Below are 24,901 nucleotides of genomic sequence, written 5' to 3' on the forward strand. Positions count from 1 at the left end.
ATCTGAGGTTTTCGCTATAGATAGTAAGTACCAGCATGAAAGCATAAGATTAAAGGGCCATGACACCCCCCCACTTTCGGTTAAAGTCTACTTCAGAATTTTTTCAAAAGATGCATGATTAATGGGCGTGGAGCTCCGCGAGCATCGGGCAGGAGTGGGCGTGGCCAGCAGGGGAGAACGTGAGCGAACTAAGCTAGCTCACAAAATGAGACAAACCGTGAGGAGACGCATGAGTTTATAGTTTACAAAGTTAAAATGCAAAGAAATGAACAGTTATTTAATGCCCTGCTACATTTGTTACAATGCAGAGGCGTATGGCAAGCCGTTTTAACATTTACTACTTTGTTTTGACTATCCATAAATATATTTAGAGATATCTCTAATTATATTTTGACTAGTCATAATTATAATTCGACTAGTCAGAATGACAATTAGAGATATCTGCAATTACAATTGTACTAGTACGAAATCATATTGGAGATATCTGCAAATATATTATGACTAGTCATATTCCTCCATTGACTTCCATTGAAAAATATTTGCAAATATCTCTAAATGAATTTCAACTAGTCACAATTGTAATTAGAGATATCTCTAACTGAGTTTCTACTAGTCATAATACATTTAGAGATATCTTTAATTCGTCATATTTAGCGATATCTACAAATATATTTGAAGATATCTCTAATTAATTTACTACTAGTCGAATTACAATTGTAGATATCTTGAAATGGAATTGTGACTAGTCAAAACTCATTAAAAGATATCTGCAATGTAATTAGAGATATCTCGTTTAAAGTTTTGACTAGGAGGATCATTCTTTGGAGATATCTGCATTGAGCTTTGTGACTAGGAATACTATAATTGTAGATATCTTTAATTAACATTGTGACTAGTCAAAACTCTTTTGTAGATGTCTGTATTGTATATTCAAATCACCTGCTTTGCTAAACCCCGCCTAAATTATTACGCATTTGGTATTCGAGCGCGCCAATAGGCCTTTTTCACACTTTCTGGTTCCGGTGTTAGCGAAACAGCGTCCCAACAACATACGGTTTCAATGCGACGGACTAAGAAAGAATGGCAGGGTCATCTCATCGCTGTGATTCCTGCGTTCTCGGCTGCTCCAACTCAAGAAAACAACACCCTTACTTTAATGACCAAGATCTCCCGAAAGACGCGGGACAGAGAAAATCATGGATGACATTATTAGAGGGGTTGAATGTCGTTTCAAGTTATATGCGGGAGTACGTTCGTATGCTGTATGCACTTCAAAGCGGAGATTATCATGTTTTATTAAAGACTGGTGGTCTTAGTTTTATTTTGATGAGTAATTATAATAGAGACAAAACTCCAATTAAGCTATCTGCCTTCTACAAACAAGTGCTCATTATGGTCATTTATCTATAAGCATGATTTCTCCCCACTTTGTTGTTATTTTGGAATAATAGACAATTCATACAAATGCAAATCTCGCAAAAATGCAAAATTATTTGTTTAGTCAGTTATATAATAAAGATGGCAGGGCCGGCCCAAGCCTTCAGGGGGCCCTAAGCAGGATTTTGTTTGGGGCCCCTTTGGTGCAAACAATATGATAAATTATCATCAATCCTTGATAATTCGCACACTATAAATTTAAAACAAACATTATTGATTTTGTTCGCTGTAGCTGTGTTGCTTACATCATAAAATATATGTTTTAAGACAATTCTAAATATTATTCTGCAGAAACAACATCCTATTGATCCAACTTTTTATATGACTATTTGCCAAAAATCTAAATAAAACAAAACATTAATATGGGCTGGCAGAAACAAAAGCAGCTGGAAGTAGCCAATAACATACTTATTTTTATTATTATTCAGGCACAAGACGCTGCCAAACAGTCAAACATAGTGACAATAAAGATAATTTCTTTTTTAATTGGATATAAATGTTAATACTGAAAAAAAACCATATTGTATTTTGGGTCCCACTTTATATTAAGTGGCTTTAACTAACTTACATAGGAACTAATAATTTGTTACAATGTACTTATTGTGTAAATACATGTATGTACTGTGTACTTATGCTTGATTAAATACATGTATGTAGTTACATCTGTAATTAACTTTTGTAATTACCTTTGTAAGTACACTGTTGACCATCCCTTACACCTTAACCCACCCTTAAACCTACCCATACCACCAAACCTGTCCATAACCCAGCCTCTATCCCAACTCAATAGCACCACAAGTGTTCTAAAATACATTATAAACACAGTAAGTACATTGTATTTATTTTTTTATACATAGTATAAAAAGTATATATATACAAGTACATAGTAGTTAAGGACACTTAATATAAAGTGGGACCGTATTTTGTAGTTCAAATAACTTAAAACATCTATTTAAATTAAAATCAAACTAAATCAGGAAGCATTTTCTAGACATACTCGCATATAAATCAAATTGATAAATATGTACAAAAAATTTCAGTTCTCAGAAATAATTCTAAATTAAGTGATTTTTTTTTGTAAAACAAATTAATCTGCCAATGAGATAAGTAAAATAATCTTATTTAAAATATAAAACAATCTTTTTTTATTTACCCTAATTGTCAGATTATTGAGCTTTTTTTAATGAAAAATTCACATAATTTTGACTAAAAATCTTTCTAGAAAATGTTTATTGGTTTAAGAATATTTAGATATTTGGACTACAAAATCACACAAAAACTATAAGAAAGAAAATAATTTTGCAGTGTATTACCAACTCTAAATTGTATAAATCAGAAGCTTATTTTTTTTAATCGCCAAGTTCATGAAAAAGCATTTTGCTGCTTTTCCGGGCACTGCTGCTTCAATCACGATATCAAAGATTCTGCGATATATTGACAGATCACAAGAAAACCAGCCACAATATATCACAATTTTGGTAAATGAAGGGGGAAAATGCATCAAAAATTTATGATGAATTTCTTTTATAAACACGCATTTATAGAATTGCAACAATGTAAAACAAGTGCTCATCTGTCAAACAAGCTTAAAATTGCTGATGTGCAGAGAGCAGTTTATGACTGAAGAGAGCACATCTCTATCACAGCAGCAAAATCTCAATTTAGTGGAATATGCATTTAAGAAAAAAACTGCCAAAATAGTAATTTATTGCAATTTATATACACTTATTACAACTTGACCAACTAATTTTATGTAAACATGGAAACATTTTATGCTTAGCCCTGGTTTATTTTTAATAAAAAAATTTTCAACTGATCAGAATGCTCTGAGAGGTGAGCACAGACTCCTCTGAGCACGTATGTTTTCAACAGTGGAGAACATTAGTTATTTACTCACATATTTAAGTAATTCCCCTGACATTTTTTGCCAAAATACCATCTACAAGATTTTGACATGGTCTGTAAGAGTGAAATAAACGCAATTAAATGTTTCTAATTAAATGTTCATGTCCTATTGATATCTTTATATATTTTGGCGGAGTTAAAAAGTTTGAGCGCATAAGAAGTTGCACTGGCCGCGGGCACGCGCGAGCGATATAGCGAAGTAAAAGCGTGTCTGTTAGAAAGAAACTAGTGGCAAAAACGGGGGAGCTGGATGTCTGAAACACACAAATACATTGGCCCAGCTTGGACAGAAGAAATTGTCTGTATGCCTGAGATATTCTCCATTGCAATGGCTCATCTCTCAGACTCAGTGGTTTACATGACGCTGGTGTATGTCTAAAGCAGGTCGCACACCAGAAGAGCCGCTCGGCGCCGCGACACGGAGCGTCCATGACAGTTTAAAGTATTACACACCAGACGCGCACATTCGAATGATATTTAACATGAAACTAATCAGATGGCGCTCTGTGGCGTGGCTGAAAAATGAACTGCGTCCTGAGCCGCCGACAGCCGCCGTCTTGCGGCGCCGGTGTGTGTACCCTGATAGAAACCTATGTTTAGAATTCTAAAATGCTTGGCGTTGCGCGGCGCGGTGCCGAGCGGCGCTTCTGGTGTGCGACCTGCTTTATGATACGCCATTACGGGAAACGCCACCTGGTGGCGGCTGGGTGTACTGTAGCTAAAGCGGTTATCTGCTGCAGTCGGTGTTGAAAACTGATTAATTAAATCCGATCTTTTTGTAAATTTAGGTAAATATCTTGGCGCCTGAGTATGTATCGCGGTCAGAAAAAACACTATAAATAGGCATATATTTTGTTCCACCACTAATCCACAAATTAACAAACTAAAACGAAAGTCACACAATAATTTCAAGCACTCTTGGGGGCCCCCTGGTGGCCACGGGGCCCTAAGCAGCCGCTTAGTTCGCTTATGCCTTGGGCTGGCTCTAAAAGATGGTATACTTTTCTTACAACGGAGTCCTTTTTGCTTACAAAATCTCAATAACCCAGCAAGTTTTCTACTGTTATTGGTTCAATTCATTTAGAGAAATCTTATTCATTCATGTTATTTAGATGTATTAATAAGACAATCCTTCTGATGCATTGTCTTTTGATATTACTAAATCTTATGTCTGCCAATTTTGTTTTACTAAATACCAAAAGTAATGATAGAGCTATTCATACTCTTTTCCAAAAAGAAATGATTACTGTACCTTATATCCAATTTTATGTCTTTATTAAAGGGTGAATTAAATAAGTTTGGCTGTTACCACAGAAATATCATGTTAGAAATAGAATTAAAGAAATATCCTATAAACTTATATACAGGTTTTATCCAGAAAAACATTGTTTGCAAAAAATTAAAAGTGGGATTGATATAAATTGTATTTTTGTAAGGAAGAGGAGACAGTTTTACACTTATTTTGATATTGTACATAGTCAGCTTATGGGGTGAGGTGCAAAAATTTATTAATAAAATTTTTTTTGTGTTCAAAACCTCTTTCATCATTATGGAAAAATGTACATGGGCTTGATTATCCTAATCTAGAGGAAAATAGTTTTATTTATTTAATTTGCTTATGTTGTTAACAAAATTGTACATTCATAAATGTAAATTTACTAATATGGAACCAGATTTTAAGGGATTGATGACTGAAATATGCTTTTATAATACCAGGATCAACTCTCTAAACAAGAAACTCGACCCACTTTAAAATGTGTGAACTCTACAATGTATTTCATTATAGTTATATTACATTTTGTATTTTATTTATAATAACCCCCTGGCATGTACATTTTTGTATTGTAAAATGTTATTTGCTGTTCTTCAAATAAATAATAAAAATGAATATTATCCACGAGTAGGAGCTAACGTGTTTTCAGACTTGAGAAAACCTTACGAGCATTAAACAACCTGTAATGAATGGGGCTCCTGCATTGCCCGATAGCAACTCGCCTGCACAACTAACTCGCCATTCACGATATCTGACTCTGAAAAAAAAGGAAGGAGGGGGTTAGCACAGTATGCAGACGGGACTACTGACATAAAACTCATCCTGCTGGATGTTAAATAGCCAGGTTAATCTTGCGTACGAATGGCTTGAATGAGCAGATCTTATGCTGTTGGCTGTGCACCTTAAATGCTGTTTTTTTATTTAGGAAGTTTTACACATTCACCGAACAACATCTTCCTGTCCAAATTATGGCAAAGTTGACCGTGAGAAAGTCATCCGCTGTCCCGAGGCTGTCATGTCTCTGCGGCTCTTAGCGAATCCAGAAATATCGATACTTTAGCTGCGTCCCAAATCGCATACTTATGCACTATTCTACGCCATTTTGTAGTATAAATAGTGTAAGTAGTGCGTTCACACTGAAAACACTAAAAATAATAAGAGCACTTCAATTACCCGGATGATGCACTCATTGAGCCGCTAAAATGAAGTGTGGAATGATGGACACTTCACGCACTCAACGACCGCAGGTTTGCTTACGTAGCGGAAGGGGCGGAGCTATCGGACGCACATGTTGAATAACTTTATTTATTTTGGATGGTGAAAGCAAAATTCTCCTACGAGAGTGATTATAGCGCCTCCCGATGGTGAATGCGGCAATACTCACGGCAGGTTTTATTTGATAGTTTGGTCATTTATTTCAATGATTTGGCAACCGTCAAACCTCATCAGGGAAACGGTTTGAATTTCCGCTTAGTAAAAAAACATTAGTGTGCCATTTGGGACAACACTACATACATATACTTTCCTGTTGAGTGTGTAAGTGCATAAGTACATAGTGCATGAGTGCATAGTGTATAGTGTGCCATTTGGGACGCAGCTATTGCTTCAAAGGGCGCTTCCGGTGTTAAATTCCGCTGTGAAAAGGTCTGGGGAGGATCTGTGGGCAGAGCTGTGGAAATTACGTCACTCACACAGATTTGACTAGGAGCAATAGCAATGCAGATATCTTCAAACATAATTTTGACTAGTCGAAACGGAATTAGAGATATTGAGAAACCGACGCGTCATCATTGCACTTGCAGTACTGCGCTACGTCGCCGATTTTGATCTCGCCCAAAAAATCATTTTAAACCCGGAAGCTGAAATTAGCTGACAGAAGCTCAAAATTACCCAGTTTTCCCCACAATTAAAGCTGACAGGTGCTAACAAATCTGTTAATATAAAAAAAAAAGTTCTCCAGAGTGTCCTAAACCTTTAAAGCAGTGTACTGATGCTTTGGAACGTTACCTGATAGATTCAAAAGACCAAATAGTCGTTAGATAGAGAAAAGATTAACTTATATCATGTTTAACAACTATAATGAGACATGATCCAGCGGTACATTCTTGATAAACTGTACGTGCACTGGTCTCTGGGGATTTTTGCTCAAAGCACCCGCTGACTGCTTGGAGCTCAGATGCAATACCGCCGCTCCCTACACGCAGAGTATGCAGGCTGCGTAGGGCCTCAACTCCGGAGGGGGGCACCATCTTGGCTGCTCAAATTTTATTTATTTTTTATATTTATTTACTAATATCAACATAAACTGAGTTTACATCAAATATATATTGATAATAAATTGTTAAATACGTTTAAAAAATAATTTTATGATGTACGCATAAACAAACATGTGACGTAATTTTTTCGTGCACGCGCATAGCCGCTTACGCGTGGCGAGGCCCGGTCCTTTTATCCTTGCGGCTGCCAGCTGCATATAAATATAATAGATGCAAGTTGCAGGTTCATGCCCGGGAAAAGACAACAGCCGTCTGGAGCCGAGAAGAGGAAGAGAGTACAAGATGAATCGCGTGAATCACTTTCAGGTAACTTCCGTGAATCTGGAAAACTTATTTTTGGTTATTCAAGTAGGCTATACTAGTGAGGCTAACGTTTAAATTTCGCCACAACTGCTATGCATTGTGCTTTAGACAGGCCATGTTCTATGACTTCGCGTTTGCCCCTCTTCCCCATGTTGCTGATAATTACACAAACTCAATTATTGTTATTAACTTGTGCAGTACTCTACAATTCTGCTTGCACGCCAACAACTGTAAATACACATGCACTGCACAATTATTTCACTCTATGTATTATTTATTATTATATTTATTTATTATTATAGTTATTATTATGTTTATTATTATGTGTATATAATTTTATATTATTTCATTCTTTGCAGACTGCAATTATCATTGTTCATAGTTTTATCTATTTCTTTACATTTCTCATTGCTGCTGTTGTTATTGCTTGTATCACTGCAATGACAATAAAGTCTCTTTAGTCTTTTTTTGTGCATTACAGTATGAAATAACAAAACTGAGTAATATTCTGTGATTTCTGAAAGATCAATTATATAAAATGAGTCAAATTACTGTAAATCACAGGCCAGAAACCATTTTTATTATATGAATTCATTAATGATTATTTTTTCTGAATGTTATAAAGATTTTTTTTTTAATTACAGCAATTAATTCTTGAAAAACACAAATGTCTTTGATTTATAACGAAAGCAAGGGTCAGCTTTTGTCACCATAGATTACAGTGTAAATTAAATCCACATTTTGGTTGTAGTTTGTAAACATCATGAAGAGTGCTTGACTAGCCCGTTGTTTTAATGGTATGTCATGAGTTTTTCTTTAAATGACTAATTTCTTCTGTATTGTACATGGAGGTCAATGCTGAAGTTTGCCACAAAAGAAGATGAGGTGGCCTGACCAGCACTGCTCCAAAGACACCAGCAGCTGCACAGGTACAAGTACAGGATGCAGCACTGAGGACCGTCCATACAGGTACAGACAGGGTTTATTCCTTATCTTTTGTAAATGTTTGAAATTTGGAATGCTTTTGCAGAAGACATGTCAGTATTTACTTTGATGTAAACTATTATTTTTGTTATGTAAATATGTGAATGTTTAAGTATAATTTGAGTCTTTAGATGCATATTTATGTACATAAATAAATAATTACATGTTTAAATCTTTGTGTGATTTTTTTCCTCTGTGGGGGCACCACAGTAAAATTTCGCATAGGGCACCCTTTTGGCCAGCAGCGGCCCTGCTCAGATGTGTGCATGTGCTGCAAGCGCATGCCAGAGTATGTTTGGTTATGTGATGTGCGTTTTAAGTGGAATAGTGTGGACGAATTCCTTTATAAAACTAAGACATTTCTATTTGTATATTTATTTTTCTTTAAACAGAGCAATTGGCAGCGTGCCCTACTGAAATCAACTAAAGTTTCTAATATCTTTTTTGTACCTTTTGGTAAAGCTTTCTAAAACTTTTGTTATTAGGACATCCCCAAAATGTATGAAAATGGTTAGCATCCTGTGAGCTGCAGTATCTCCAACAGTTTGAGTCGCCCAGAAATGAGCTTTTATATGATTTGGAGTAAGGAAAAACAAATAATATTTCTGCAGCAAAATTTTCTCCAATATATAATAATTTAAATTACATGTATCTTCAAAATGATCAGCTAAGATAGAAATATCACTTTCTTTATCCTATTTTTCTTAAATGCTGTTGTGATTACCAGCTGTGTAGCCCTCGAATCACTGGAGAACACTCCCTGTCATTCACTCGAAACACATATCCCATCATGCCCTACAGTCACACACTGTAAGGACACCATTGCAACAATAGGCTTACCTGTGTTCTTCTCGCACTTCCTGTTGGTATGTGTCCACTTCAGCCAATGCAGGTCTTACTCCAGTCAGCTTTCCCATGGAGGAGACTTCCATCAATGCCCATCATGTTCACTTCTCCTCACGCTCACTTTTCTAACAATCCGCCCACCGAGTTCCTGGCTCATACTTACAATATAATTAATGTTAGTTCTTCTGTCCTCAAAATAATTAGTGCCAATCCACCAAGAGTGGCTGCCATTACATGCTGATCTGCCAATTTCTCCTAACTCAAAGTCTCCTGATCCATCGGGGTTGTCTGACGTGCCAGTGCTTCCTGTTTCAGATCCTCCTGACTCACTAGGGTTATCTGATCCTTAAATGTCTCCTGATCCAGGGCCTCCTCAGCTCCATGCTCTAGGACCTTCACATCTCAACACTCCAGGGCTTTCTTCGCATCATGCTCCAGTTGCACTTCTGCTGCATGAATATGGCCCTTCATCCCTCCTTCTTGTCCATCTCCACTCTACCTCCCTCCTGGACTGTATTTAGTGTCTGGAATCTACTCCTAGAGGGGAGGCTCAGTTGGGATCACCAGCTCCTGGCTGATCACTGGAGAACACTCCCTGCCATTCACCCGAACTACATATCTCATAATGCCCAGCAGTAACAAACCGATTTCAAGTGACCTATTAATTACACCTACACGGCTGAAGCTGATCATGTTTAATTACTGAGATGATAAATACAGTTTTAATTCTTGCAATCTGTCTTGACCTTTTGGCCTTTTTTATTTACTGTTTGGATCTGCCTATATCTGCCTATATTTGCTCTGTGTGCTGGTTTTCGACCCCTGCCTGTCTGACTATTTTCTCAGTAAATACTGTATTTGGATCCATATTTGAATACACATTTTATCTTAAAATACTCTGTCATATTCTATTTAAACAATCACAAATTTAAAAACTGTAAAGGGTATATATATATATATATATATATATATATATATATATATATATATATATATATATATATATATATATATATATATTCATAATTTTAACAAAACAATCTTTTTGTAAAATTAGTGAAACAGACGAGTACTTTCTCTTTTAGTGTCTTTTGCCAATGTGATGAGGAAACTCATTGGAAAAAAAACAGCTGATTATCCATGAATATTTGTCTTATAGACATGAGAGACATATCTGCATAAAACCTGAGTGTGCACTTTAAACAAACCAACTCCTTTTGAAAACAAATGTTGCAATGCAGAATTCACTCGCCAGAGCTCATATGCCTTCGTCAATAAAATGCTAATCATGATGACATCCACCTGAACTTGTGAACCCCTATAAACAAATACATCGATGCTTGGTAAAAGGTTTGTTTCATTTTCACTGTCAGGAATAAGTTGGAACTATGATCCTTACGACCTCGTAAGACCACTGTGATCAGATGCTGCTTTAATCAGTAGGTGACGTGTGTTACACTTGTTATTAATTTATTAATTTTATCAAATGAACAAGTCAAAAATTTGAAAGGAGCTAGTGTTGCAATTATTTCTGCAAAAATTTAAATAAAAGGTGTTAAAATATTTTGATATAAAGTAATTGTTTTTTTTAAGTATTACTTAATTTTGTGATCAAAGCTTTCATTATTAGGTTACTTCAGTGTCTCTGATATCTGAATATATTAGAAAATTATTAACAATGGATTAAAGCTTAAGAAACAGCAGAGAACAGCAAAAATTGAATCTGAAATCTTGGATATCGGGCACCAAATTGTCTGTCATTGAACTGGCTCAAGGGCCTATACCAGGTGTGGGCAAACTTGTTCCTGGAGGGCCAGTGTCCTGCATAGTTTAGCTCCAACCCTATTCAAACAGACCTCATTATAGAGTTCAAGTGACCTTGAAGACACTGATTAGTTTGTTCAGGTGTGTTTGACTAGTGTTGGAACAAAACTATGCAGGGACACCGGCCCTCGAGGATCAAGTTTGCCCATCCCTGGCCTATACCATCACCATTAACAGAGCGCCAATTGACTCGAATGGCTGCGTTAATACTTTGGCCACAGATGTTCTACTATCCTTCAGCTTACTAGCAAATGATTCATAAAATCCAACAAAGAGCCTTTACAGAATTTTCAGCGGGAACCGTCTCACAAGACTTTTGAATGACTCCTTGTCATGCGTTAGTAATATGGTACATCCTGCCAGATGTACAATTTTGTAGAGACAAAGAGAAATTAATGCATATGAATGAAAGACAATCTCTTAAAATGCTAGATCTAAGGCGGATCTATCTTTGAATAATATGCCACAGATTTACTCATATGCTGTGTTTATTCCAAACAACCAGGGTAATCAATGTGTTGTTTTAACCCTTATAGCAAACTAAAATGATCTGTATGTGTCTGAAATGTATAATGTCTGGTATTGAACGAAAACTAGTGACATTTGCAATACATTGGTGTAAATGAGAAACTGGTAGGACAAACAGTATTCATCTTGTAACATTTGATGTAAGATAGTTTCAATCTTGCAAGAGTTTTACCACGTGAAATCTAAATGCAGTCTGTTAATTATTGACCTTTTCTACTTCGGTATAGGGTGTGGCCCTGCCCTTCATGGCAACTGCTCATTGAAAGACAGTGCCATAGGGATGGACCAAAACAGGTCACTTAAAAACACCCTACAACAAAGAAACTTTGCTTTTTGCGTTAGCTGACTTGCACATGCTATTGCTTCTGCACCCGTTCGCCTGCTCGGACACCACGCTGCCATGCGATTAGGTCACCACGAACATCCCATGGAAACCTCTTAAAGGGGTGGTCCACTACGATATCATATTTTAAACTTTAGTTGATGTGTAATGTAGCTGTGTGAACATAAACATCTCAAGCATCTTTGAATGTAAAATGCAAAGCTCAATGCAAAGCCTACAATGAACGAATTTGAGAGAGATCCGGTGCTGATGATGTGCCAGCTGGGATGAATCCTAGAACAGGGCGACGTGGCATCGGTATACTCGCTACATTCCCATCGAAGTTGAAATCCTGGAGCAACACGAACCATCTGGTGACACCAGCATTGTTGTTTTTTGCTGTTGCCATCTATTGTAGCGGGGCGTGGTCAGTCACCAGGATGAATTTCCTGCCCAGAAGGTAATACCTGAGCTCCAGGATTGCCCATTAATCGCCAGGGCCTCCTTCTCCACCGTTGCATACCGGGTCTCTGCGGGGGTAAGCTTCCGACTCACGTACATGATGGGGTGTTCTACATCGCCGTGGACCTGGGAGAGGACCGCGCCCAGGCCCGAGTCGGAAGCGTCAGTTTGGAGGATGAAAGGGCAGCCAAAGTCAGGTGCGTGCAGTACCGGTGAGGATGTGAGGGCCATCTTCTGGGTCCGGAACGCGTCTTCCGCTGCCTTGCCCCATTTTATCCTCTCTGGCTGCCCCTTTCTGGTCAGGTCTGTCAATGGGCTGGCTATGGATGAGAAGTTAGGAAATAAAACATCTATAGTAGCCCGCTAAACCCAGAAATGCACGCACCTGGGTCTTGGTGGTGGGTTGTGGAGTTTCTTGGAGTGCCCTGACCTTGTTCTGTTGTGGCTGTATGAGACCTCTTTCGATGTGGAACCCGATGTATTTGGCTTCGGCTAGTCCCAGGTGGCATTTCTTGGGGTTAATTGTGAGCCCAGACCGTCGAAGATCTAAGAGCACCCTCCGTAACCGGGATAGGTGTTCCTCCCAGGACTCTGAGTGGACGATGAGGTCGTCCAAAAATGCTGCTGCATATGGCTGGTGGGGCCTCAGCAGGATGTCCATCATTCGCTGGAATGTGGCTGGGGCCCCGTTGAGCCCGAAGGGAAGAACTCTGCCTTCTGGTTAGGTGAGAGTTGCTCACCTATTTGGAGGATAGGGGGGCTCTCTTCCGTAAAGGCGACTAGGTGGCCTGGAGCTGCAACTAAAGTCTTCATTAAATTGATGTGATAGAGTTGTTCCTCTTGTCTTCGTCCTGGCTGACGGACTCGATAGTTTACCGGCCCTACCCTTTCCACCACCGTATACGGTCCCTTCCATGATGCAAGGAACTTTGAGGTTGTGGTGGGTAATTAGGATCATCATGAAGGGGGTGCCCTGGTCGGTCAGTATCTCCGCTGATATTCCCAGTCGACTGCACAGCAGAAACAGCTCCTTCGCGATCGCAGATGAGGTGGCTTTCCTCAGGGGGATCGCTTCTGGGTATCGGGTAGCATAATCAAGGATAACAAGGATGTGTTCATGTCCCCGGGCCGACTTCGGCAAAGGCCCTATCAAATCCATACCGATGCGGGTAAAGGGCACATCAACGATGGGTAGCGGTTTTAGAGGGTTATGGGGTGGTCATTGGGGAGACGTCCTTTGGCAGGTGTTGCACACCTGACAATATCTCTTCACTTCTCCATCCAGACTGGGTCAGTGGAATCGATCGCTCCTAAATGCCCTGCCATCGGGTGAGTATGTGCCAGTTCCAGAACAGTCTCCCTCTTGGTCCTCGGAACGACCAGTAGTTTCTTCTTTTTCTCCGGCCTCTCTGTGACACAGTACAGCAGACCATTTTGTACAATAAAATGTGGGAAGGGGTGAGGGCTGGGAAACTGTTCTTAACCATCTATAACTCTCACTTGTGGCCAGCAGTGTTTGAGCGTCTGATCTTCTCGTTGCGCTCTCCCGAAAACGCCTTCTGCGGTTATCTGTTGAAACAGATCAAAATACAAATTAGTTGATGTTGATGACTCACCCCCTCTGTCGCTCTGGGTGGCCATCAATGCTGGTTTGCGGTCTCGATGAGCCCGTGTTTTGCTCTTCTTCTTAGGACGAGCCGATAGAGCATGATGGTGTGCGAGGAGTTTGGTGAACCCCGGCCAGTCTCTGCCCAGGAGGAGGGGCACAGGAAGATCTGGAACCACCCCAACTTCGATGTGCCAGCTGCCCGGTTTAGCCGCAATGGTTACTCTCTGTGCAGGTACATAGTGGGTATCTCCATGTACACACGTGATCGGGATTCGACCTTTACCTTCATAATGGTGTTTTAAGGTTTTGGGGTAAACCAAAATGATGGCGCTTCCTGTATCCAACGTGGCTGTTTGTGTTTTCCCTTCCAGAGAGACTTTACAGGTGGGAGCTTCGGGAGGGATGTTGCGGTGGAACACGCAACCTGCTGTCCAGGTTGGGGTCGAGTGTATTGTCGTCTCTGTGGGCATCGGCTCATCCATCTGGCTGGGGACCGCTGGTCTGCTGCTTGGCCGCGCTGTGCCCTCCACCAGTCGCCAAGGTGCGTTCACCCTTCGAGGTGGCAGAGCCGCTCTCTCCCCCGTATCCCTGGCAACATGAGCTTCAGCCAGCTCCACCGCCTCAACCAGGGTGGCCAACGATTCAGGGTTTCTCATCCTGGTAAGGGTGCGTAAACGTTGAGGCAACGCACGCATCATCTTTTCTACCACCACTTTCTCAGCGACCTGGACCGCCGAGGTATCTCCTCCCAACAGCCATAATCGCCCCAGACGATAAAGTTGAGCTGCTTGGGTACGTACCGGCTGTTTCTCATCATAAGACCACTGTGAGAACTGCTGCGCTGCGCTGATTGCGGAGAGCCCCATTCTGGCTAATATCTCCTTCTTCAACGCTTTATAGTCTTAATTTTTAGGTGTCTCAAGTGCGAAATAAGCTCGTTGAGCTTCTCCAGTGAGGAATGCAGCCAACAACCTCACCCAGCTTTTCTTCGGCCAGCATTCTCTCTTGGCAATCACTTCAAATGTGTGCAAGTATGCGTCTATATCATCCAGGTCGCTGAGTTTTATGATGTAGCGTTGCGCACTCATTTCAGGAATCGGGTTGTGTCTGGCCGCCTGGCAGAGCTGTTGTTCCAGTCTGTCCTGTCTGGCTGTGAGCTGCTCAGTGATGGTTTGTTGCTTGCTGGAAATCTCCGCTAGGTGGAGTACTACCTCTTCCAGTGACATGGTTTACAGTGACAGCCGTGTAGGATAGAGCGTGAGTGGGAGAGAGAGAGCGGATGCCTGTCTGGAACACAAAGAAAAATTCAGCGGTTATTTCTTCTTACTAGTAAGTGTTTTTTCTGAATTTTTCCCTCTATTATGCCCACATTCTCCACCAGTTGTAGCGAGGCAGAGGGAAAACACATACACAGCGACGTTGGGTTACAAACAAGTCCCCGGAGGGTGCTTTATTTACAAAGTGAATAGAATCAAAGTGAAGAGAATCATGTTAGAATGATGCTTGTCTTCCTCGTGTGTGGGGCTGGCTTATATGTCTCTCCTCGTGATGAGCTCCAGCTGAGATCGATCCGGTGCTGATGATGTGCCAGCTGGGGTGAATCCTAGACCAGGGCGATGTGGTATTGGTATACTCGCTACAGTATATATATTAAATGTGTAACGATACGCGTATTCGTATTGAGACTTTCGTTTCGGTACGCATTACAAACCGAACGATTAGACTAACATCTAAAAAGATAAAAGGGAATAAGTACAAAATATAATGTTTTCAATGCAACAACGCTTAACATGGCATCCCAAATGACGTGGGAGACAACATGCTGCCTTCCCTGCTGCCTTCCCTGTAAACAGTAGACCATCGCTTTTGAACTCAGAATATCACTTTATTAAAGCATGCACTCATTAGCAATCTTGCTAGCTTCTGTGTCAGCCTGGCTGCTCATGCTGGCTCCGCCCCCGTTGCCCCAGCAACCCTGGACCCCCGACACAAAAGAGCCAACCTCCAAACACTATTCCAGGCACGTGCTACACTAGCTCGCAAAATGGCTACTAACGTTAATGTAATCCCAGACATCCCAAGTCTCCCTGGAAATCTTCTGGAAATTGCGCGTATACACACACACACACACACACACATATATATATATATATATATATATATATATATATATATATATATATATATATATATAAACTTTTATGCACATCAGTAACTTGCCAGTAATTTAAAAAAAAATGTATGTATGCCCCTGTAAGAAACCGTTGTAAATAACTGGAAATCCAGAAGTTCACAAAGCCTACTTAAGAAGAATCCTCTCAAATGGTGGACTTCTACATTGCAACTGGTTGCCCCTGAACCACGTAATAGCTCATTTCGGTGTGAATACACAGTAACATAATTGTAAGAATCAAAGAATCTGGAGGATTTTCATTGTGTACAGCATAATGGTGCAAGCCTAAGTTGAACAGCCAAAATCTCCTTAGGTGGCAATATCACCACATGGGTTCAGGACTACTTCGGCAAACCTTTGTCAAGTACCTCAATACATAGTTACATTCACAAATGTTAGTTAAACTGTACTTTGTGAAAAGGAAGCCCTATGTTAACGCTGTCCAGAAGCGCTGTTGACTTCTCTGAGCTTGGAGGCATCTGAAATGGACAATCACACAGTGGAAATGTGTACTGTGGTCAGATAAATCAGTATTTCATTTATTTTTTTTATTTTTTCTTAAGGGGAGAATTGGACGCTGTGTGCTCCAGGCCAAAGAAGAAAAGGATCATCCAGACTGTTACCAGGGACAAGTGCAGAAGCCAGGGTCTATCATGGTATTGGATTGTGTCAGTGCCCTTTGCACTTCTGTGATAGCATCATTAACGCTAAAAAGTACATAGAGATTTTGGAGCACAATATGCTGCCTACTTTTCCAAGGATAATGTAAAATCAAGACAATGCAAAACCATATAATACATACATTAAAAAGTCCTGGCTGTAGAGGAAGAGGATAAAGGCACTTGACTGGCCTGCCTGCGGTCCGACGTGTTGTTAATATAGAATGTGTGGCACATTTGAAGTACAAAATGCGACAACGAAAACCCGGTACTGTTGCCCACCTAAAGACTTGTTTGCAGGAAGAATGCGACAAAATTACACCTGAAACACTTGGGGTTCTATTTTTACAATCCAGAAGCAAATTCCAGAGCGCAAAAGCATGAAGGGCATCTAAGCCCACTTTTTCTATTTTAACAACAAAAAAATCTGCTCTGCGGTGTAACAAGGTTGAGCTTATTCTCTTAATGAGTTATAGGTGTGTTTTGAGAATCAATCAATCAGAGTCTCATTTCCCATTCCCTTTAAGAGTCAGTTGCGTTGCGCCATAGCACATTTGCTATTTACATGGCGGACTTTGTAAGTGGAAAAACTGAGCACTTCACCTGCAAGAAAACAGTTAAACAGACCATCTGCCGTGCGAGAATGAGGGAATGAGCCTCTTCATTCCTTACTTTTAATTTTACTCTTGTGGATAAAGAAACGGTGTTGTACGCATAGACATCCATTAGCATTTACATAATTATTTTGTTTGTTAAGCGCAAAGATTTGTTTCAAAACTGTTTCTAAATTCATTTATAATTTCCAGCAAACGAATAAATTAACAACAATAATGAAGTGTGGTAAAAAAATTATTTCCAAATACACATGCTATGCCCCATATGGTCTAAGCTTGTTTTTAATTAAAAAAGTATAAATATGCATATAGTATATAATACTACTACTAATAATAACATTATAAAAGCAAATTGTCATGAACAAACTGAAAAAAGCCTTGATTTTTTGCATTTTCCATACCATCCAAGCTTTTTGTGATTTGAGGTTGTCTTATATGTTTATTTCACTGATAATTTAAGTTGGGCTAAAAGCACTTTACTTTTGATGATTGAACAGGAGTTTGATGACTTTTTGATGACTTTGATCTAAAGTTTAATGACTAGTTGATAAATTTAATGACTCAACTTGACTTGGACTTGCCAACCTCGAATTGGGACTTGAATGGAAAGAGTTAAAACTTGCTGGTGAATTTCTTGTGACCTTTTCTTCTTCTAGGTGACAGATTTAGGTGCTAATCTAAATCAGAAATTAAAAGTTGTACATTCAAAACACCAATGAAGTTATCCTCGCTGTGTGATGTGATCGCAGAGCAGATATGATTTTAATTATTGATGACAAAAAGTGAATATCACACAGGCATGTGTAGTTTTAAATTTTTCATGTTTCTTCTGTATTTTTCCATAAGATAGTGGGAAATATTTTCAGAACACAATATTTAGTGTTTTATAGAAGTTGTTTTATTGAAACACTAGTACCAAGAGTCCATGATACGCCTCATGCTCATGAACCTCATGCCACCATAATTGCTGAAGTTCCTGTACTGTCCAGGCCCAAAGTGCCACATCCTGCCTCTGTAGTGGGGCTGGTCATAAAAGAGCCAGTGGCCGTCCATCACATGACAGGACTGGCAGTGAGACATGCGGTAACGGTCCATGATGTTGTCACAGTCATCCATCATCTCGTACATCTGACCTCCGAAGTTCTCCCTCTCGTAGATCCTCATTCTGTAGGATCCCCTGTACTGAAGTGCAACATGAGTCTGTTACTTTCAAGTTTATCAGACAACAACATTTTAACAGTCAAAAAATTATTATCTTATAATCCTCAAAATTTAAATTACCATGGGGATCATACGGCAGGACCTGATGCAGTTGCTCATTCCAAACATAGACATGTAATCAGCATACTCTCCCCTCCTGAAGAAATATCCACTGCCCATGTAGTTGGGCTGATCATACATCATCCAGCAGCCACTGTCCACTCTGCAAGAGTGACAGCGGCTCATGTAAGAGTGCATGTCACCACAGTCGCCCATACACTCATAAGAGCGACCCTGAAAATTCCTGTCCTCAAAGAAGGTGACCTAAAAAGATCAAGTATAATGTTTTTGTTATGAAAAGTTAAAAAACTAAAATAATTATTTTAAAAGTTTCACTGTATAGAATGGGTGCTAAAATGAGGTTTACCTTCATGTTTGCGTTGTCTGATCCTCAGTGGTTCCACAAAGGAGAAGCTGAAGCTGATTCTGCCTGTTGACTGACTGCTGTCACCTGCTTTTTTATACAAGCCCAAGACTAAAGACTACACAGTCCCTATTGTTACTCAGTTTCTGACTATGCAAGTTGTCAAAGAGATTTTTCTAGCCAAAGAACTACTGGTTATGCAGTTCTTAGTTCTAAGATTTATCTCTTTCTTTTCTTCTTTGTTTTCATATGCATTTTTAAAATTCTGTATTGGTCACGTGTAGTGTCCTGGTTAAAAACAAGTCTTCCACTGATGATTCAACGTTTATTTATGGTTCTCATTCTGTAAATTCATCACACAACAAAGCACTATGAACCACGGTAAGAACTAGAGAAAATAAAACAAATTCATTTTGAAAGTCACAGAACCACACGAATAACAAAATACGCAAACAAAGCAATATCTCATGGCAAATCATTTAAATAAATACAAATCATTGCTACATTGTTCTCTATAAAACCAGGAGCTAAACGCACAAAAGGAATCCATTAATTATGATTTTTATAAATAATTTTCTCATCATTGCCTCCTGTGTCCTAGGATAGCCTTCCTTGCATCAGCCGCTGTCACTAGTCAGACGGAGTAACTCTGGTAACCTGCGCTCTCAAAGCAGAGCATTGCTCTCTCCGCAGGAAATTTCCCTGCCAAACATGGCTCTAATAAATGCTCAATCTTTGGTGAACAAGACATTCTGCTCAATGACTTCTTCATGATGCCCAGTCTGGATCTTTTGTTTGTCTCCGAATCATGGACTAAGGTTGGTGATTTAACTCCCTTCCTAGAATTGGTTCTGGATGACTGTATATTTTTTAATTCCCCCTTCCCCAAATAAGAATGGTGATGTCGTGGTGATTATTTTGCTTGACTCTCTTTTTAGACTGTTGCTGGTCTGTTTCAGTGGATGCATTTATTTGCTTTAAAGTTTAGCTCTTGCATCTCGACTGAAACGGTCCTGCTCTCCGATCATAAGCCGATTTTATTGTTTATGTCTCTTTTTACACTCCTTCAATTTACTAATGACACTGTAACATTGTCTCTCTATTATTCTTCTATGTTTAGAGCCAATTTTAATTAATGTTTTATAGAAACATGTTCTCATCAATTTCTGGATCTACCGTTGATAGTCCTGGATGCTGACCAACATCTCAGTCACCTAAATTCTGCCTTTTTCAAAGGAGTCAGACAAGATGAGGAGCGGGTCTCGGCCCATGCACCTCTTTTGCCCAACCGGAACCGAGTTTCTGGACTCACACTCCTCTTAATTTCCCTCCCTGATGAATTCCCCGGATGAAGCACTTCTTTTTTTTTGGATCAGGCACCCTCTGGCATTCGTGCAAAGTTGTGGAACCTCCATGGATGGTTTCTAAACACAGCGCGGAGAACTTAGATGACCTATCAGTTGATGGTTAACACTGTCACTCAGGCTAGAGCACCCTTTATAGGCTAGCCTATGTCCTGTAGTGTAGTCTATTTGTTGTGTGGAGCCACTCTCTCTGAGAAGAACCCTGGACATGCCAGATTAGTGTTGTGTTTGAGTTTTGTTGAGGAAGAGGCAGACCCAGCTCTTCAAATGTCCTTGCACTGCGCTTAATGTGACACGTAGACCATACCTCTCTAAGCAGCTTTTATCTGTTATGATCTGCAGAAGGGAAGTACCGTATTAAAACAGAGGTTGGTCAATTTTATAGGTTATGCTATCGTCCTTGCTTTGTGTGCCGAGGCACACTGTGTCCCCCAGGAGAGAGAGCATACTTAAAAGAGCGGTGCCTCCTTTTTGGCGTGAGTACATGGCACCTTTTAACAGATTATGTAGACCTGCAGGCTGGGTGACACCTAACACACTTACGAGATTTTATAATCCCCGAATGGAGCCAGTTTCCTCCCGATTACTGGGTAACTCTGGTCAATCAGAATGATATTAGTCTCGGTGTCAAAAAGGCTTGCTGCGCCATGCTCCTTAACCCGAAAATACGTGCGGTTTCTCTATTCTGCTACTAAGTTCCGCACTTTGTGAACCCTAAAGAATTTCTTCTAGGCCCCCAGCACCCAACTCAGCAAAAGAGCCAGGTGCCTGGCTCAGTATGATGTCTGGTATGCCCACTGTTGGTCTAATCACATGCTGAGGTTCGGTGCCAGCTATGTGCGGTCCCCAATGATGATCCCATAGGCTTATTTCAGCCATGAAGTGTTCCCCCTGACAGGCAGACCTGTGTCTTCCCTACCTGCTAACCAGCCTATCATGTGTAGCTCTTCCCTCCATAGGGCTAGTCCATATGTTCTTATTGTTATCAAGTCTCCCCTCTTGGGAAGCAGGTGGCCTCCGCAGCTTCCTCCCTTGCCTGTGCGCTCACGCTATGATTGGCAAACTTCACATCAGGAGCGTGACGGGCTAAGTTGCTGTGGCATTTTCCATACAGTCTCTAATAGTCTGTTACCAGACACACGTTGAAGTTTCAATGAAGGGGAACATTCGGTTTACGTGGAACAGAGACGTGTGTCTCCACTGTCACAGCACCCGAGTCTCTACCTGTTAGCTGAGTGATCAGCTCTTCATCAGGTTAAAATTCTAATGCTCACTTCTCAGCCACCAGCTGGTAAATTCCAATAATGTCTAATCACTGACAGCTTTGGAACTGAGCTTCGCCAATTCATTTGACATTTATTGGCCTGTTTTCTTACTCTTCAGAGTGATTGGTTATCTAGCATACTCCCATAGTTTGTTACCAGACAACGTCTCCGATCCCTATTCGGGAAATGTGGGTTAAAGACGTAACCAGGGTCCTCATGTATCAACTCTGCATATGCACATAAAATTCGTGTACGCTAGATTTCACGCTCACTTTTGCATTTACTAACGATGAAATGAACGTGAGAATGTGCGTCTGTTTTATTTCCAATGGCGACTCCTAGAGGCAATCATGTTAAATTGCGTACTACAAAATATCTTTGAGGCGTGCATTGGCAGCTGTATGAGACGAGATCATCCGCATGTCTAGCAGGTATATAAGGTTTCCATACCATGCAGTTGACCAGCCAAACATAAAAGTGCAACTTGCAGCGATCACCGGTTTTCCCAATCTAATCAGAGCGATTACTGCACGCACATTGCTATAAAAGCGCCATCTGAAGATGAATTTGCATATGCTACATGAATCAGAAACATTTCCATTCAATACATGTGCAACTAATATGTGATGCTCAAATGTGCTTAACATAATACACACACTTATTAATGATTCCTACTTGTCTTCCTCGTGATGAAGAGTAGGCAAAATCTGATATGTAATGGGGAAAAAAGAAAAATAAGTTCATCAGACGTTGGATTCGAACCGGATTCATGAATGATAGCGTCAAAATATGTTGCCATGCGTTTTAAGAGCTACGCCACTCGTGCTGCTGACAACTGCTCAACTATCACTTAATTACCTCATTCCAACGAGGTGTTCAACGAGACCCCACAACCAGCATCAGATGTCCCTCTTAATTTCTTTCTTTTGTTATTAATTCCGGAGGACAAACTTGCAAATAACACAGTTTTTATCCGTCTACCTTCAAAGTTTCTCCTTTTGCTTGCATTTGCCATTGCTTCTTTGTTTGGTTTGCCAAAGTGAGTCATTAGCATATTCATACGGGGGAGGAGGCTTCAACCTGTTTTCCTCCAGTCCCGTTCTCCTGTTTCCTTGAATGGCCTTTCTTAGATAGGTCAATTTCACTAGTAATTTAGAGTAACTCTGCTAACCTGCACTCACAAAGCAAAGCATCGCTTTCTCTGCAGGGGATTAGCTCAAATAGCTCTAACAAATGCTTGATCTTTGGTGAATTAGACTTTCTGCTAAATTTTTCCTGATGCCCAGTTTGGATCTTATGTTTATCTCTGAATCATGGACTAAGGTTGGGGATTTAACACCTTTTTCATAATTGGTTCTGGATGACTAATTTTTTTAAATTCCCCCTGCCCAAATAGGAATGGTGGTGTAGTAGTCACTATTTTAATTGACTTTCTTTAGACAATTGCTAGTCTATTTCAGTAGATGCATTTGCAAGCTTTAAAGTCTAGCTGTTGCATCTCGACTGTAACTTTACTGCCCCCCCACTCAGCAAAGGACTTCATACAGCAATTCACATTGTTTATTAGCAATATTGCTGTCAGGCAAACCATTATCAAAAGAATTTCTTAACTTTATTGACTCTTTTAGTCTGGTCCAATGGATAAAAGACTCTACCCATGTAATGGGCCATACCTTAGATTTTGTACTCTCTCATGGGTTTGCTCTTTATGATAATGAGTTTTCTGATTTCCTGCTCTATGGTCATAAGCTGATTCTCTTGTGCATGTCTCTTTCTACTCTTCTTCAATTTACTAATGACAGTGTAGTACCCTCTATATTATTTGCATGTGTTTGTCCTGGATGCTGACCAACATAATTAATTTTGAATTAGGAATAATATTGGCAATCTGTTTTGCTAAAAATATTAATACATCAATATCTGAAGTGGACAAGTGGTAATAATCTCATTTAAATATCTGTTCATGTCACGAAACATGTATTGTATATGTAATTATCATTTTATAACACAAAATAAACGTTCTCCCTTTTTCTTTACTTTTTAGTTAAATTTATAAATATACTTATAGTATATGTTTGACTTCTGCATTAAATGTTGTTTCTGTTATTATGCTACTACTAAATTATTTAGTTTTTTTATTGCTTATTCTATTTTGGCACAATTTGTAAACTGAAATTGAGTAGTTTTACTATTGCCAACTACAGTTGAAGTCAGAATTATTAGCCCCCTTTGAATTTTTCTTTTTAAAATATTTCCCAAATGATGTTTAACAAAGCAAGGAAATATTCACAGTATGTCTGATAATATTTCTTTCTTCTGGAAAAAGTCTTATTTATTTTATTAATTAATGTTATTAATTTAATTTATTAATTTAACTTATTAATTTTAAGGTCAAAATTATTAGCTCCTTTAAGCTATATACTTTTTAGATAGTCTACAAAACAAACCACCGTTATACAATAACTTGCCTAATTACCCTAACCTGCCTAGTTAACCTAATTCACCTAGTTAAGCCTTTAAAATGTCATTTAAGCTGTACAGAGGTGTCTTGAAAAATATGTTGTAAAATATTATTGACTGTGGGCGACTCGGTGCGACTCGGGCGACTGCGCAGTGGGTAGCACGTTCGCCTCAGGGCAAGAAATTCGCTGGTTCAAGCCTCAGCTGGGTCAGTTGGTGTTTCTGTGTTGAGTTTGCATGTTCTCCTCATCCTTGTGTGGATTTTTTTCGGGTGCTCTGATTTTCCCCACAAGTCCAAAGAAATGTGGTACAGGTAAATTGGGTAGGTTAAAATTGACCGCAATGTATGTGTATGTGTATGAGTGTGTATGGATGTTTCCCAGTGATGGGTTGTGGCTGGAAGGGCATCTGCTACGTAAAACATATGCTGGATAAGTTGGCAGTTCATTCCACTGTGGTGACTCCAGATTAATAAAGGGACTAAGCTGAAAAGAAAATGAATGAATAAATAAATTATTTACTGTCATTATAACAAAGATAAAATAAATCTGTTATTAGAAATTAGCTATTAAAACTGTTATGTTTAGAAATGTGTTGAAAAAAAATCATCTCTCTGTTAAATACAAATTGGGAAAAAACAAATAATTCAGGCAGGCCTAACAATTCAGGGAGGCTAATAATTCAGAGAGGCTAATAATTCCATGTCAAAAATATTCAATAATTCAACTTCTATGTCAAACATATTCTACCTGCTTTCCTCTTATAAGTTGTATGTCTGATATGATTATTACAAAAAATAATAATTTAGTTGAGCACTAATGACTTTGTGTTGACTTAAAGCTAAAGTTTGAGGCCTTAATTAACAACGTTGATCTAAAGTTTGATGACTTGAAGCTGGATTTTGATGACTCTGGACTTGAGTTGGACTTGCCTGTTAGTCTAGCCTGATTTGAGACTTATATGAAAATAGTCA

The 24,901-nt window shown here is 39.4% G+C and overlaps 1 protein-coding gene across 1 annotated transcript; it reads right to left on the reverse strand.

Annotated features, from left to right (window-relative positions):
• Positions 1 to 18,124: 18,124 nt before the first annotated feature.
• crygm2d5 (crystallin, gamma M2d5) lies at positions 18,125 to 18,739 on the reverse strand (the record flags this gene model as incomplete). Its single annotated transcript, NM_001044863.1, is given in 2 exon segments — positions 18,125 to 18,397; positions 18,497 to 18,739. Coding segments are annotated over 2 exon segments (516 nt in total), but the record flags the coding sequence as incomplete, so codon positions are not given.
• Between the last annotated feature and the right edge of the window lie 6,162 nt (positions 18,740 to 24,901).

Source organism: Danio rerio, chromosome 9, assembly GCF_049306965.1.
Source record: "Danio rerio strain Tuebingen ecotype United States chromosome 9, GRCz12tu, whole genome shotgun sequence".
Lineage (NCBI taxonomy): Eukaryota > Metazoa > Chordata > Actinopteri > Cypriniformes > Danionidae > Danio > Danio rerio.